Source organism: Teleopsis dalmanni, chromosome 2, assembly GCF_002237135.1.
Source record: "Teleopsis dalmanni isolate 2A chromosome 2, ASM223713v2, whole genome shotgun sequence".
Lineage (NCBI taxonomy): Eukaryota > Metazoa > Arthropoda > Insecta > Diptera > Diopsidae > Teleopsis > Teleopsis dalmanni.
In genome coordinates this window covers 53001434-53018640 of record NC_051847.1, presented here as the reverse complement: position 1 = coordinate 53018640, position 17207 = coordinate 53001434, and the positions used below count along the sequence as shown (strand labels likewise).

Here is a 17207-nt window from a genome sequence, read left to right as displayed (position 1 = left end):
CATAAAAATAAGATTTATTATTTTTTGTTTTACTCATTTATGAGAAATTATAAACAATATTAAACCCGGTAATAAATTCTCGAAATAAAGTACATATTTTACAAACTCGAAATAATAACAACGCATATTTTTTACCGCATTCAAATTAAATAGGAAATTCAAATAACAATATATGTATGTACACCAAAAACAAAAAAGACACAATATAAATTAAAAACTTTAATTAAAATTTGTTGCTGCTTAATGGTGTCTTTTCTCACACATGCAGATTATACGATTTTTAATAACAATTTATTTAATCTAAATATTACCTTAATAACGGGTATGATAATTAAAATATGACAACTCAACGAAGCTTATATTGCTTATGCACAACATACAACACCTTACAGAGTTCAATGTCAACTGTTTAGTTAAGGGTCTTTAGATATGTTTAGACATATCTGTTATAATAACAGTAAATAATAATTGCATGGCTGCATTTTACTTGAATGCTTGAATCTTTCTATAATAATATAAAATAATATTAATATTAAACTAAAATAATAAATATAATAAGAAACATTATTACGATTTCATATTTATTATTTGGAAGATTTTGTAATGATATTAAATACTGCAAAAAAAATATAAAATATAATATTATAAAATATAATATTTATAATATTGTTATATATACATTATATATAAATCACAAATATTAAAAAAATGCTTATAATATAATTAGTAAACTAACTAATTTATTATTAAAAATTATAATAAATAACAAGAAGAAGTTAACCTCTTCAAAATAGAGAATAACTAACACAAGTTAGTTATAATTTATTTAGTCTCATACAAACCATTTTATTATTGTGGTATTTTATTTTGTTTTGTTTATGAAACTTTTAAAAAAAACCAAATTTATGTTTTTATTTATATTTCATTACATGTATTTTTTTTTTTTTTAAATACCGTGTTTTTAATTATGTAGGTTGATTTGTATTACTTTCATTTCAAAATAATATATAAAATATATTTATAAAATAATTTTACATATTAAAATATTTTAACATTTATATTTTTAATCTTAGTAAATTATTTAAAACTTTGCCAATTGATTTGAAATTATAAAAATTTGATGTTTTGCTTTCAACAATTATAGTAGGATAATATTATAAAACAGTTCTGACAGTTTGAAACAATTGATAAATAAATCTTAAAGATACTCAAATAGAATAATTATAGAGGGAATCTAGCAGCCTAAAAAATTATATGCATATTGGTCCTAAAAACCTAATATTTTTTTGATATTTTAATATGTTAACATAAACCAAAGAGTATTGTTAATCTTTCTTATGATTTAGTTTATTATTTCCAACAATACAACATTATTTATAACATTAACTTTTCTAAAGTTTAATAAAAAGCAAATAGTTACTTTCTTAAACTCTTTTTTTTCTTAACTTTTTTAAATCACATAATTTACATATAAATGTAATTCTTCAATATAAATATACTATACATAGTTTTAATAATAATAATATACATACTTTAAATAATTATCACATAAAATGAGAAAATTAAACATCATAATTTCTATACTGAAAATATTATAAAAAATCTGCTTAATTCCAAGCATTTTTAATCATATCCGAAGCTTTCTCAGCTATCATTATGACAATAGCATTCGTGTGACCAGCAGGAATTGTGGGCATTATCGAAGCATCCACAACACGTAAGTTACTTATACCATGCACACGCAGTTTTGAATCCACAACTGCAGTTGCATCAGATGAAGGACCCATTTTACAAGTGCCCGCTTGATGCTGTAAACTTGAGCCGTAAAGTCTTAAGCAGCATTTCCAATATTCATAGGAGTTAAAAGTGTAACCCTCGCATCCGAGGAATGGTTTAGCATGAAACTTGGTGCCCAATTTTTTTAAAGCCTTAGTTTCAACAATTTGTAATATCTGAAAAAAAAATAGAGCGTGCAAAATTTCGAATATATAGAGAATGCAAAACATATTCACCATTTGTACACCTTCTACCATTGCTCTGATATCATCAGCATTCTGCATATAATTTGGCTCCATTTTAGGCCAATGGAAAGGGTTCCGGCTACGCAGTGATATGCGTCCTCTACTTTTAGGACGAAGCAGCACTGGTACTAAACCAAATGTCTCCTAACAAATTAAATTAAATTATGTACAAAATAGTGTTTTTTATCAATCGAAATAGTATAAAGTAAATACCTTATTATGTATACCATCAAACACACTGTGGTAGAATTCATCAGTTATTCCCAATAAATCGCGCATAGAGCCCAGATGATCACCACTTAATGATCCAGCACCCAATACAATTTCCATATCAGCATAATCTTTATCTACAATAATTAATAAAAGTGAATATATTTTTATCTTTTATATTTAATAATAAATTTTACCAAAAGTGGAGTTAGGAGTTCTGACGAAAGCAAATGCTTCTGCACCACCGGGTATTGTATAGGGTCCTTTACCTTCAAGTATATATTGCAAAATATCTGCTGGATTCATAATTTTATGATCATTAATTGTAGTATCATTTACAATAAAAACTAATCCATTTAAAGTTACATGATCTTGCAAATTATAGCCAACTTTCAGATCTTTCATTACAGGTATATCAAATTCTTGTAGATTATCTTGCGGACCGATACCAGACAACATAAGTAGTTGCGGTGAAGCTATGGAACCAGCTGATAGTATGACTTCCTTTCTCGCTTTAACAATGTATTTTTTTCTATTTTTTGTAAATTCCACTCCAACAGCTCTTTTGGATTCAGGATCAACTATGACTTTTGTTACCCAAGATTTCATAGATATGTGCAAATTTTCGCGTTCAATAATAGGTCGTATAAATGCTTTACTAGTACTACAACGTCTGCCATGTCTAATTGTAGCTTGTGAACGGCTAAAACCTAACATGTGTTCACCATTTGGATCTATTATATCGTAACCCATTTCCTTGCTTGACTTTAAAAATGCTTTTAAAATTTTCGATTTATAATCTGTATAGCCAACATTCAAAGGTCCAAAACGGCCATGATAATCTGATTTAAGCAATTCTGCTATTTCAATATTTTCTGATTTTTTGAAATACGGTAAAACTTCTTTATAGCTCCAACCCGTATTGCCTAACGAAGCCCAATAATCATAGTCCTTGCGATGCCCGCGTGTATATAGCATAAAATTTATTAAACTAGTTCCTCCAATCCCACGTCCTTTAGGCCAATTACAAACACCCCCTTTTAAACCTTGACAAGCATTTGGTGTCCTCTCAGACTTATAGCCCCAATTGTACCGTGTCATTTGAGTTAATGCCGCTGTCAATGGTACATCCGAAAGGAAAGTTTCCTGATCACCAGCTTCTAGTAGCAGCACCGAGTTATTCGCAAGCTCACTTAAGCGATTGGCTACAACACATCCACCGGAACCTGCTCCCACAACTATAAAATCGTACTCTGTGGCAAAAACTAAGGTGTCTGGTAATTTACTATTAAGTACAGTAGTTTCAAAATTCCTTGCCAATTCTACTAATACCTGAGCATTGACGAATACGCATGATAAACACAATTGGATGAAAAAACAGTTGGCAATTATGTGGGCTCTAGATTTAGTATCCATTTTACTTTCAGTTCAACTAAAATAAATAAAAGCAAAAGTTGAAAAATATCACTAAAATTATGTTATTTATTATGAGTCAAACTTTGCTAATATTTTGTTTAAATATATAATTTGCTACTTTAATCTTCTGCCTTTCATATTTTACTTTGTTTGCTTTGTCATATACCTCTTCACGATTATTGTTATTATTTTGAAGTTATGTGCTCCAAGCTATTTACCAATCGACTATTAACATAGAACAAATATTTGCTCCTATCAATATATATTGAGTATTTATTCTAATTGATTCTAACGTCATTTCGTACTCATTGTAGCTTTGTAATATTTGCAATATTTCATAAGTAATTAAATTAGCACCTAGTATTCACTCTGCTTTAATGATCAACCGAGGACAATATTTTTGAGATGTGGGTCATATAACAAACAACTATGAGTGCTTTAAAATTTTTCTAATTTTTTTATATTTATTATGAATCAACTATTGAAATAAATTGTTAGTTTAATAAAAACAGATAATGGATATCAATGAAGAGATTCTTGGGAAAAAGTTAACCACATTATTACAGCAATCATGCAACAACTGCGACGAAGGAGAGTAAAAGATAGTTGAGAAATAGATCTTTGGGGCTCGCCCTCTCCTCGCGAAGTTGGCAGTCCCGCGGGATATTTTCTAAAGGGCAACTTTAATTATAGAGATTAAGATTAAGTCCATAAGCGTACTGTTCGCAACTTTAGCATATGCAAGAACAATCGTACCTGCGTAAACCCGAGATAGGTGGTACCGAACAGTATGAATCGAGCATGCTTTTAAAGCATTTTTAAAAGATTCCACCTCTAATGAAAAACAAAAAAAAATGATTTAAGAAATATCCTTAATATTATTAACAAGTCTTTTAAAAGATTTCACTTATTTCTTTGCGTTGTATAGAAAATTCGTCGTAACATAATATTTCTGGTTTTCTATTCATATAAAACTATATAAGGTTCAGGACTAGAATCAGCTGATATAATATTTATTTAATAAATTAGATTAATAAATAAATCTAAATTTCAGTTATTTGATATGTTTAATATTCGAAAATTTTTGGCCCCCATAAAAATATAAAACTGTTTAAAATTTTTTCTTATTGAGTAATCCTTATTTCTTAGAAATAATCTAAAAAATAAAACTTATTTTTAGGTTTAACCTTGTACTTAGACATAATACTGCTACTACAATGATCAATTTAAGCAACATTATTAAATATTATAAACATAAGCTATTATACGGCTCTGTTTGAAGTAGTCGTAAAAGCCCGTTTTCGTGCACCTTTCTTATACTTAACTTTTTATGCAAAATTTCTATAACTCTCTAACTGTCTAGGCTCTATTGAATTTACAAACGCTTCTAACAACAGAGACTTCCGCAAAAGTACTCAATTTCATATTTTCAATGTCTAAAGTACAGAGTAGGGATATATATTGAAATAAGACTATAAGTTGCAGATTTATTGCAATGCAACAAAAACAAAAGTGTTATGGAATAGCGACGGATACTAGATTGATAGAATTGTACGAGATATATATTTACACGATATCACCTAAAAAATATATTATCATAAAACTTGCAGCGAAATAGAGGGCTGCTATAAATAATGATGCAAATCCAGCAAAAAAATTGAACCCGCACTTCGTCGAACCCAAAAAAGAGATAATTTAACAGCATTAAGTTAGATATTCAAAGTCAAAGACAGCATTAGCATCTAGAGGCATAAATTAGGGGAGCCCAAGATTCCAATTGAATTCTTGAACAATTGATAATGGTGACGACAATTATTACAATTATTTTTTAATTAAAATTTAATAATAATTTTATTTTTAAACGGGCTAATTGGTCAGTTTGACGAACATAAACAAAGCGTTAAGTATAAAAATAATATTGATTCAAAAACAGCACTAGCTTCACACTGTATTACATCAAAGCATAATCCGGACCTTGATAACGTAAAGATGTTACACCAAGAAAATAATCAACAAAAATGTTTTTTCTTGACAATGCTCTATATCCTACAAACTCCTAGTGACACCAGACTAAATTAAAAAACGGATAAATATATTATTTGTTTATATATGTATTTTATTCTATATATGTATTTTTTATGTTTTAATATTAATGTATTCTATAGTTGTTTTTTTCTGATATATACTAAAATATTGTTACGTTATATATAGTACCCTGATGATGCCCATAGATTACAGTCGAAATATCAGTATAAATAATATTTTTTAAAAACCAAAGGCAATTTTTTAAGAAAGGGTATTATTTAACTACTGACCAATTAGCCCGTCAAGAAACAGAATTATTATTAAAAATATGTGGGCATTAAAACAATTATTTAAAGTCTAATTGAACTAGAAAACTTTTATGCTATTTATTATCATTTACAACCAATATATATAAAAATTTTGAAATAAAGAATTTTATAAATGGTATCATAAAATGCATCATAAAACCGTAAGACCTATTATCTGAAAATATTTTTATTTAATATATACAATTTTTTCTGTTTTCTTTTAAAGTAATACTTTACAAATAGAATTGTTTGCCTTTATGTTTAATTATAGAAATCATTCAATTTGCAATATATTTAAGGAAGTTGCTTTAACCAACTACGGACCTTCACAAATCTTCATTTTTATATGTATTAGTGTAAGTATTTTTAACCAGACAAGGAGTAAAACAAGTATAAAAAAGATACATTTTAACGTAAAAGACCGGTTACAACGATCAAAACAAAAACGAAAATTCACGGTCAAACATTGGAATTTATGTTAATGGTTAACCGAATTATTTTTGCAAAAAAAAGCAGTTACAAATATATAAAATTAATTTTTTTTAAATAAAATATTTTAGTTTATTTTTTGTTTAATAATTATTTATTTGTTTCTTGTTGAAAATTTTTAGGTGCGTCCTTTTATAGTAAATAGTTATATATTTTAAATTAATTATTGTATATGTAAACTTTGTTATACTGATGGTATATGAAACCATTGTTTACTATAATACATCGGTATATCTTACACATATGTAGCTTGGAATAGATTGCATTTCCAGTTTATTGTCTACTTTTAATAAATTTTACAGCAGGTGTTCTTGATACGATACCCGGCTATCAAAACAACGCTTCAGAATTTAAAATTTGAATAACTTTTAACTGTAGAAATGTCTTGTTTGCTTTAATAATTGATATAGTATCTTATATTGGATATGTTATATTGGATAGTACAGTAAAATACTTTTTAAAGGAATTGGTTAATATAATTATAAAAATCTGAAATTTATCAAAAATATATTTTCTATTAAAAACGATATATTAGGTAGGTGAATTCATAGTCACATTGTTATGCTCCGCTGTAGACCAATAATATTTTTAAATTATATTGTTTTTCGTTCTAGATAGTTCGAATGTCATTCATGTTTGGAATATATTCCAAAAATAATTTACACTAAACTGATTTTAACATCAGTAATATTATCAGTAACTATTTTACTTAATAGAAACTATTATATTTAATAGAGAGGTGTCGAATAGTGTTGAAATACAACAACAAAAGTATATATTTATTTTTAATTAATTGAATTTTTGACTAACCATACCAGCTGATTCGATTATTGCCAAATTCCTATCATCAATAGACTTTTCGGAACTAACTCTAATATTTAATTATTCGTAAATAATTTTTTGAGACTCTAATGAGACTGTAAGTATCATTGCATCATTGATTTTGCTTTGTTTCTTTTTATTTACTTGTGATCTTCAGCTTAAATGATAATCAATTTAAGCAATAATATATCACATTCTATCTATATAATAAATATATACCTATATTAATAAGCAAACAAAACTGTGGTTTTTTAAATAAATTACGCAATGGAGAAGCCATTTTGTTCCTATTGAATTTTTAATATTGAAATACCGCCTTAGGATCTTATATACTAAATGAAACATACGGGGATATAAATCTTTTATCGGAATATATGTAACGACTATATATATAGTCCCATAATTCATAAATAATCTTGATTTAAAGTATATACATTGCTAAGTATAGTCAAATGAGTAGATATTATAAATTTTTAATATCATATATTGATTGATAGATAAGAACGAATTTATCCAAATAAATTATTGTTAATAATTCTTCATTACACATAATTTAAAAATAAACAACAATTCACTTTGCATCTTTAAATATTATTTAAATAAGTAAATAAGTAAATAAAAATTCCTTCAATTCACATTTTTAAAATCATTTCATATAAATTTGATGTGTTGCAAATTATAAAAAATCTTTTATATTATAATATTAAAAAAATAACTCTTGATATTATTAAATTTCGAGCATTGGTAACTCTAGTAATAAAAGTTATACAACCTTTATAATTATTAATTATTAAATAATTATTAATTTTATTTTTAATTTAATTAATAAATTTTTAAACATTTTTTAAATGTTAAGTTAATTATTATTTAAAAATTATTTAAAATTAATTTTTAAATAATTATTAATTTTATTTTTAAATCATTTTTATTCATATTGTTCATTAATAAGGCGTTAATTATCAAACATTTTGATTAATAGAAACTATTTATTAAATAATTATTAATTTTTAATATATTTATTATAGATTTCAATAACTTTATATAATGTTATTATTATCACTTATCTGATTCTCTATATTGTTTAAAAATAAAATAATTTTTGTAATATTTACTACTTAAATATTTTATTTACGTACGATGACTGTGAAATATTTGAATTAATTAAAACTAAACAATCCTACTCTGTCAAATTATTGCACCATTCATGTCAATTTGTTTAAAATTCTAAATCAGTTGAAGAATGACGAATTCCAGCAATCAAATTTGATTGCTTAAACACAAATTATGCACTACAAGATGAGATCACAATAATTCTAAATTAATTTAAGCATATACGTTAATTTATAAAACAAGTATGTTTAAAAATTAAATTAAAAATTTAACACTTACTCAACAAAAAACTTGAAACTTCATTTATTGTATTTCATAATATAATATAATATAAATATTTTAATTTAATTTTTTAATTTTATGAGCTTTTTATTTTAAAAACATATCTTTAAAATTTCAATATTATATTATATTTAAATATTTAATAAAAAAATATTTATTGTATTTTTAATAATTTTAATTAGGCACACATTAAGCACTTTGATTTTTTTAAATAGTTTTAATATTCACTTGTCACTCTTGTCACTCAAAAGAAATAATTTCTTAACTACAATATTTGAAATATTTGTCACGATATCTGAATTGGCGGGCAGTTCGTTGGTAATTGATCATAGATCAATCCATACTTTGCGTCAACACCTACGGTAAGAGCATACAAAACTTGCTTACTTATGTGAAGCGTACGAAAGCCGCTGAAGTTGCCATAATCGTTTGCCCTGGTTTACACGCAACGCACAGATTGGGAGTTACGAATACGATCGATAAATGATCGAGTAAGAGTGCGAAAATGTAGTTAACAATACTTCGAAGAAACTATCAAATTCAAGTTCAGATTGTGTTTCTTATTACCACTAAACATAGCTACCGGAGTCGATACATATTTTACCATTACTTAGCGTGTTTATAATACTAACAATTTCATGCTCAACTGCATCACATTCAGTACGAATAAAATTCATTATAATCGACTATTTATACAAGTTCATAACTGAAGACGTAGTTTATGTGCAATAACCTTTTTAAGGTTGTTCTTATTAATAACAAACTAAATACAAAATTATGTGCATCAATAGTTAAGGTTTAATAATTTAGTAAACATATAAACAATTGTGCAGATAGTAACTTTTGAAATTTAATTGCAATTTAATTAACTTAATCGGAATGTATAGAACCTAATGTAATCCTAGATTAGGTTCTATACATAAGAAAGAACATATAAATCACTCAACAAATAGTGCCTCTACAAACAGAATAGTATTGAAATTTAACAATTAAAAATTAAAATATAATTAATTAATTTCTGTTAATTTTTATAATAGTAAAACAGTGATAAAATAAATATTTAAAGAATTACAATTGCTTTTACTTATTTATTAATTATTTATTTTTATTTAAATTGCTTAGCAAATATTTAAATAACTGACAAATGATAAAAAGTGAGTTGCAGAATCTTTAACTATGCTTGATTGATTACACTAAAGCGTACAAATCTTCTAAGTGAAATCATTTATGGACAACTTTCAGTAGCCTTTTAAAAAAAAAATTTTATAGCCCGCCAACGTAACAAACACAAGGACCTTTTGGAATAAGATAGCCCTCTTACTAATGGCGAATGATTTTTTTTTGCTTCTACAATAAATAAAAAAAACTAAAGATAAATAAAAAAGCTTTTGCTTTTTATTTATTTTTGCTTGTCGAAAATATTGGATAAATAATTAACTTAATTATATGCGAAATCTGTCCTTCAGCTTCCTTACTAATAACTTTATAACGCGTGCTATCCAATTAGTTTATGACTATATACGTAGTAATACTTTCTGTTTCCTGTTATTCCAAAATATTAATTTACCTGTTTTTTTTTTCAAATTGGCAACTATATACAGTGTATTTCCGATAGGAAATCGTAACAAACAAAAAAAGTTATAATCTATAAAGCAATCATCAAACTGATTCGAACTTATTGTCTTCAGCTGTGTGGTATTACAAAAAAGTAATCTATAAAATTGATTACTATAAAATAATAAATGAATTGTTTTTTTTTTAATATATCCGAATGATACTTTGTTATACAGATCTTATCTTTGATCAAAAAAGATCAACTTGAAATCGGGAACATAATGTACCTATAACAACAAAGTTATAATTTAGAAAGTCATCAAACAACGCTCACCAGTTAAGATAATATCCTTTATTGGTTATGAATACAATTGTCTAAATTTATCCCCCAGTATTCTTTATAACTGGGTATATTTACGGATGCAAACTGTAGATTCTGCGAAGAGAATGAGGAGTCGGCCCCACATGTGCTGTTTGATTGCCCTGCGCTAATGCACATACGGAATAGGCTCCTGAAAATGTATATTCTTATGGAAGAGGCAATTAAACTCTGTTAAGTAGGTTCTATACTACTTTTACTTTTCTATACTACTTTTTATTGACGCAACAGTACTTAGAGACCTACTCTAAACCCAGAAGGGGTCACAATAGCCCCGACGCTTACAGTGCCACATCCCCTAACAATAATAATAATAATAAAATTCTATATAAAAACACAATAAAGAGATTATAGTTTTTCGGATATTTCCGAATGACATTTTGTTATAACAACCACATTTTTAATTAAATATAAATATTATAAATCAATATGAAATCGTGTGTGTTTGAGTCATGATAAACCTATAATATTCAAAGTACTTATATTTAATTATAACTCAATTGTGTAATTATTTTATTAACAAATGATCACTAAATATTTTATTTGATGAAAATACAGCTTCCGCTATTTACGCTAAAGAGTTTAACACATCGCGTAGACAATTTAAATGAAGCCGAAATATGAACGCCTATGATAATTTTTACTGTCTTGAACTTGAGTTCGTCTAAATTGTAAAGTTGATGGTTAGATAAGATCAATTTCACGGCCAATGTTATGGTCAGTTGAATCATTAGAGCATAGAGCATTATGAGTAACGAAAAGCTCCATAAGGCGGTCGATGGTGTTAATCAAATTTGCACCTCACTGCAATTGGGCGCAAAGTCCCATACTCGTCATGCGATCTAATTGATTTTTTTGGGTTTTGGAATAAAAACATAATTGTTTTGTAGATTTCATAATTATTTTCTTAAATGCAAGTACACATGCAATTACATCAATGACAGATAAATAAATGACTTGCAAATGTTAGACCAATGTTGACAATATCTGATCTTGACTTGACATGAAAGTGGTTTTACGCACGTAGTCCAAACCAAGCTACAAGATAGATGTTGTTGTCGTTGGGTAAAAATCATTATATCGATATGTAAGCACCGTATACAATTTATTAGAAAATGAATAGTGGAATGTATACTTTCTCAATCTGCACAAATTAACCTTGAAATATTTACAATAAATAATAGCAAATTTATTGAATTCAAAACAAAAAATTACACAAAACGGCAAAAAATTCATACATATTCAATTTTTGGACTGTCTTTAACGAGTTTAGTGAACTAATTTTTGTTTTTACTTTTGCCCTTTTTCAGTTTAAAACTAATTTCAATATCTTTTTGTATCTTTGCTAAAAATTTTTTCTATTGTATTTCAATATTTTTTCTCTTCATTGTTTGGGATTTAACAAAAGTTAAATCCGAAACCCAAAAAAAGTTGAGGCAACTTTTTACGTTTGAATAAAAAAATTTTAACACTTTGAACTACGAATTCGTTTACACGATTTATAGGTGGGGGAGCGAAGTTAAGAATTTTTTTAAATTTGTCCCCGCAAAAGTTTAAGTATATCCGTAACATAAGTTATACATAATTTTCGACAAACTTGCTGAGATCACAGATATATCACAAGACACACCGATTTTGATTTCACATACAGAATTTAGTATGGATAAGTTATCGGTAAGATGGTGTAACGATTTTAATGATATTAAAAATTCAATCAAGTAGAATTATGGTATCGACTCATTCGATAGATGCAGTAAGGATCGTTTAAACAGTTAACTACGCTATGCAAATCAGATCCACAGAAGGCCTAAAACGTTAAGTCTGCTGAAGGTAATGGTAACAGGTTCTGGGATGTATGTAAAATATGTCATTGACTTTATATCGATTCAAAGAACCATAGAAACTGCATAAAAGGTAATGGGCACAGAAAGAAAAACTTACTCTACTATTAATACGCCTTGGTTTCCAGGTAATGGTACCTGCAAATGTTCGTTCGTTCGCAAGCGTTCACTTTGGTGTGAATATCTCTTGTTTTTAATAAACAGTAATTTTTATGATTACCTATTATTTTATAATTTCATTTCTTTTATCATTCTTTACCTTTCTTTTGTTTTTACTTTTTTCATATGTATAGTTCTCGATAGTAGAGAGGACCATAGTAATAACGCACAGGTCACTGATAACGCTAAAACCGATACTACTTGCACGGTAGCGATTTGGTTCTAACAACAAGAATTATTATTTAAAAGAGATCAAATATTTGGAAAGAGATTGAATGAGAGATAATAAAATTCAATTTATGAAGTAATGGAAAAAAAATTTAGTTTGGAATTGCTAAAAAATTTAAAAATTTAAATATTCTTAAATTAAAACTATAAATAATTTTTGATGATACTTTTTATAGGTCAACAGTTAATTTGTTATTTTCTTACTAAAATTAATAATCCAGCAATGCTTAGCATATAAAATACTTTACCGATATAAATTACAACAGTTAGCTTCCAAAAGCAAATATTGATAATTAATTATTCAGCAATCGTATATTTTCTATGGTCAAGTCCACAACATCTATGGGAATCATAAAATATTTTTTATAAAAATTTGATCTAGTTTAAAATAGATACATAGTTATGCGTAAATTTTTTATAAAATAAACAAAAATAATTGTGTGACGGATATTCATTAATATGTTAGAGAAGTACTTTAAAAACTTCAGAAATTTTTTGGTATTAAATGCTAGTGATATTATAGTTAAATAGAATAAAAACATGTTTATCATACTGATAAACATCAAACAAGCAGTCGATTCACATTACTTTAAAATGATAGTTCCATTTTTTTTACCGAAAACACGTCAATGAATAATTAAAAAGTTATAATTGATTATATTGCAAAATAATTAGCGAAAAATATATGTACATCCATATTGTAGTATTTGAAAAAAATGTGCGTCTCTACTTGAAGCTATTGAGGACTGGATGATCTAATCCAATTGACACCAACCAGTATTTTTTATTTAAAATTAAATTATATTGAATCAAAAAAAAAAAAATTAAAAAACAGTTATATATTAAATTAATATCGAATTTCCAATATAGGCGTCTTTTGCTTGAATTATGGATTCGAGTCAATCAACAAACAAGCACTCCACATCACGACTTTGGTATTTTATATCACCTTTAGCAGCACAAAACATCAATCATGGTCGCAGTGCTCCGCTCCGTTGAGAGCTAATATCCCGTTTATTCCTAGTCGCCTTTAGTTTACATCGGGTAAGTGTAGAACCCACTTAACAATGAAAATGAGGTGTAAGATTATTACTTAGCTAGTGATGCGTAGCATGTGTGACGTGCAGTATCTTGTTAAAAAATAACAAAAAGGTTATCAAAATAGCTTAAAAAACTTTTTTATTGTAATACTAAGAGATGTTAGCATTACCCTTTTAGTAATCATCGACTATCACAAAGGGTCGTACTTCAGTTCTTGTATATTTATATATTTAAGTTTCTATATAACTCCTGTCTTAAGTAAAGCCAATATTTTTTTGTTTATTATTCAGATTGCAAGAGTGAGATCGAGCGTAGACAACAAGACCGTTTCTAAAGATTATTTTTTCATCAATCTCTTCCTTCAATAACTCGATGGTTTATTTTGAAATCTAGAATATTGCGTAATCTTGTTGAAACCGAAGACTTTTTAGACTATGCTTATTCATGACCATGTATACAAAAAAATTTTCAAAAATGGCTCTTTATCATTCGTCATTGATGATGACACAATCATTTTCAACAGTGCATTTTTCAAGGAAAGTCAGTAATTGATGGATCAACGTTGAATTATATCTCGCACTAAAAGCCTGAATTTCGAGTACTGGCAATGTCACTAAAACAGAATGAGTCTTATCGATAAATAAAATTTTGCAATAAAAACAAACCATTCAAGCGGCTACACGATGAAGTCATTACGCAAAAGGTGATAGCGTAGCGTCAAAGAGTTCATCAACCCACCAATGTAATCTGGTAAAAACGTAACCTTAGATTACTGACCAAAATCTTCTTCTGCGTAAATAGGCAGAGTGTAAGTATATTTAGACGATGTTTATGCTATGCAATTTTTTAATCGTTCTTCAAATAGACTTAGTTAGTATATTTAGAGGACAGTAATGTGGACCCCGAGACTTTTAACCAAAATAATTTTTATATATTACATTTACATAATTTTTAAAATTTTTTTTTATATTTTACACTATTGAAGAACAAAATTACATTGTGTCATTGTATAAAATATTACATATGAAAAAAATCTTTGTTATAATAAAATTAAGTATATATTAAACAAAACTTTTAATTTATCTTTTATGTGTTACTCAATAACTTTTGCTTTCGAAATTTGAGATAAATGCCTCCCTTTGACTGCAACATAAACGACTTCGGATCAAATTTTATTTTTGAAGCTGTTTTCTCACAGATTTCGACAGTAAAACTCTTAAATATATGAACTAAACCAAGTTTAATTTGTAAAATACCCAGACGACTACCGACACAGGCATGGGGACCAGCACCGAAGGGAATATATGTCATTGGATGAATTAATTTTTTTCTTTCTGAGCAAAACCGATCGGGATCGAATCGATCTGGATCTTTCCAATACTATAAAAAGCAATTTTTTATAATTTTTTTTTAACTTGAAAAAAGAAAGTTATTAGTATAATACTTACCTTTGAGTCTCGATGTAAACCAAGTATTGAAATATATGCAGGCATACCCTTCGGTATGTCAAAGTTGACAAACGGTTCTAATGAAAATCCAACATCGTTTCCATTAGGAGTACATTCCCGATTTATAAAAGCAGCTGCAGGGTACATACGTAAAGCTTCAGAAACCAACATGTCCAGATAAGTCATACTCGATAAAGTTTCATGGGTAAATTGTGAAGTATTTATAATGGAAAATATCTCTTTAATCTCACAGCGTAAATTATACTGTAACTTAGGTTGTTTAGCCATTTCGTATAGAGTGAAAGCAATTAACGAAGAAGACGTTTCGAAACCAGCTATTAAAAATATTGCAACTTGCGATAGTATGAAATCTGGATGTTTTATTAAACTGTGATTGATATTTTTGGCTTCACTTTGTAACTGTAGAAGTACAGCTATTAAATCATTACACTCGTTATTCAAATGAATTGTATTCTTCATCATTTTATCTACTTCGTTTTTCAAAAAGTTGACGTAACTCTGTGGAAATACTTTTGCTCTAAAGATATTAGCTTGATTTGGTAAGAAAAATATTATAAGAAAATGTAAAATCTTTATAAGACTGGGCTCAAGTACTTTTCGACATTGAGTGCGAAATTTTGAGTTCTTATTTTGAAGACTAAATTCTTCAACACTAAACAACAGCTTCACAGTTAGATCAGTTGTAAATTTTGCTGACATTTCTTTCACCTCAATTATTGGTGAGATGGTATGGTTTTGAAATTTAAGATCTATATATGTTTGTAGTTTTGCAGCTACTTGCAAAATAATTGGAAACATTCTATTCTTTAGAGTCCCACTAGTAAAAAGTGCTGATATTGCTTTACGACTATCATGCCAAATTGAATATTTTGCTAGTGGTAATGTAAGAGAGCCTAGTAAATCATTATATGGATCAGCTGCTTCAAATCGATTTAAAAAATAGTTAAATTTTTTAATTAAAATTAATTCAATTATATATGGATCACGTATCAACAAAGCAGGTTTATGCAATATATGTATACCTAATAATTTACTATTCCCTTTTTGATATAAATTTTGAAAAAAATCTCCAAATGAGTACTTCATTAGAAACAAATCTTTTAAATTACCAATGAAAGGTATAGATTTAATATATGGTATTTCATATCTTTGCCAATATGAATAATTATATCTGATCCATATGAAAGTAATAATTAAAAATATAAAGCAGACTGCTAGCAGATAGATATATACCATGGCTGATGTCAATGTTAATCTGAAAGAAAATATTTATATAAATCAATTATTAAAGTACATATGTTTCAATCTACAATTTTTTAAATTTTAATATAAGAAGTATACCATATTTTAAAGAAACTATAGAATGATGTTTAACTATATATAGCATAACACATCACTTGTACGATAAGTGCAAATCTTCTTATAAATTAAGTTGTTAAACCGTTTTTGTAAAATTTAACAAACATATTTTCAATATTTTGAAACTAATGAATGAAATATTTATATATATATATATATATGTATAAATTTTCCTTTGTTATTTCCAAAGCATCTCAAAATATTTAAATTGGTTTTGTTGAAGTCTATAAATGAAAACAAGAACTTTGGCTTTTGACTTTTTTTGTTCACTAGAACTGATATTATGAATGGTGTCCCGATGTAATAAATTTCGTAATGAATTTCCGGAGCTCATTCAGTTCAAAATGTTGCCTGAAGTGGATACAACAATATTTTTGTTACTCTTGACTATTGGATTTTTTTATTATGTCTTAAGATTTCATTATAATTATTGGGTACGTAAAAAAGTACCACAAATAAAACCAACATTTTTTGTTGGAAATATGGGAAATTTA

The 17207-nt window shown here is 27.0% G+C and overlaps 2 protein-coding genes across 2 annotated transcripts in view; both read right to left on the bottom strand.

Moving 5' to 3' along the window:
• Window positions 1-1596: 1596 nt before the first annotated feature.
• On the bottom strand, window positions 1597-3647 carry LOC119674553 (glucose dehydrogenase [FAD, quinone]-like). Its single transcript, XM_038085698.1, has 4 exons — window positions 2429-3647; window positions 2235-2368; window positions 2013-2165; window positions 1597-1952 (listed from the first exon to the last, which is right to left on the bottom strand). Exons 1-4 carry the CDS (start codon window positions 3645-3647, stop codon window positions 1608-1610), a joined length of 1851 nt encoding a protein of 616 aa, XP_037941626.1. The 3' UTR covers window positions 1597-1607.
• An 11271-nt stretch (window positions 3648-14918) lies between these two features.
• LOC119674552 (probable cytochrome P450 6t3) overlaps window positions 14919-17207 on the bottom strand; it is a 3001-nt gene continuing 712 nt past the window's right edge. Inside the window, exons 2-3 of the mRNA XM_038085697.1 lie at window positions 15334-16394; window positions 14919-15265 (exon numbers count right to left, since the gene is read on the bottom strand). Coding sequence (XP_037941625.1) covers window positions 14972-15265; window positions 15334-16394 — 1355 coding nt within the window. The 3' untranslated portion in view covers window positions 14919-14971. The remainder of the gene's footprint in view (window positions 15266-15333; window positions 16395-17207) is intronic.

Excerpts from the sequence above, each read along its gene's own strand:
- LOC119674553 (XM_038085698.1), bottom strand. The coding sequence starts at position 3,647 with ATGGATACTAAATCTAGAGCCCACATAATTGCCAACTGTTTTTTCATC. Across the intron at positions 2,369-2,428 it reads AACTCCTAACTCCACTTTTG|ATAAAGATTATGCTGATATG; the intron begins GTAAAATTTATT and ends TAATTATTGTAG. Across the intron at positions 1,953-2,012 it reads TGGTAGAAGGTGTACAAATG|ATATTACAAATTGTTGAAAC; the intron begins GTGAATATGTTT and ends TTTTTTTTTCAG.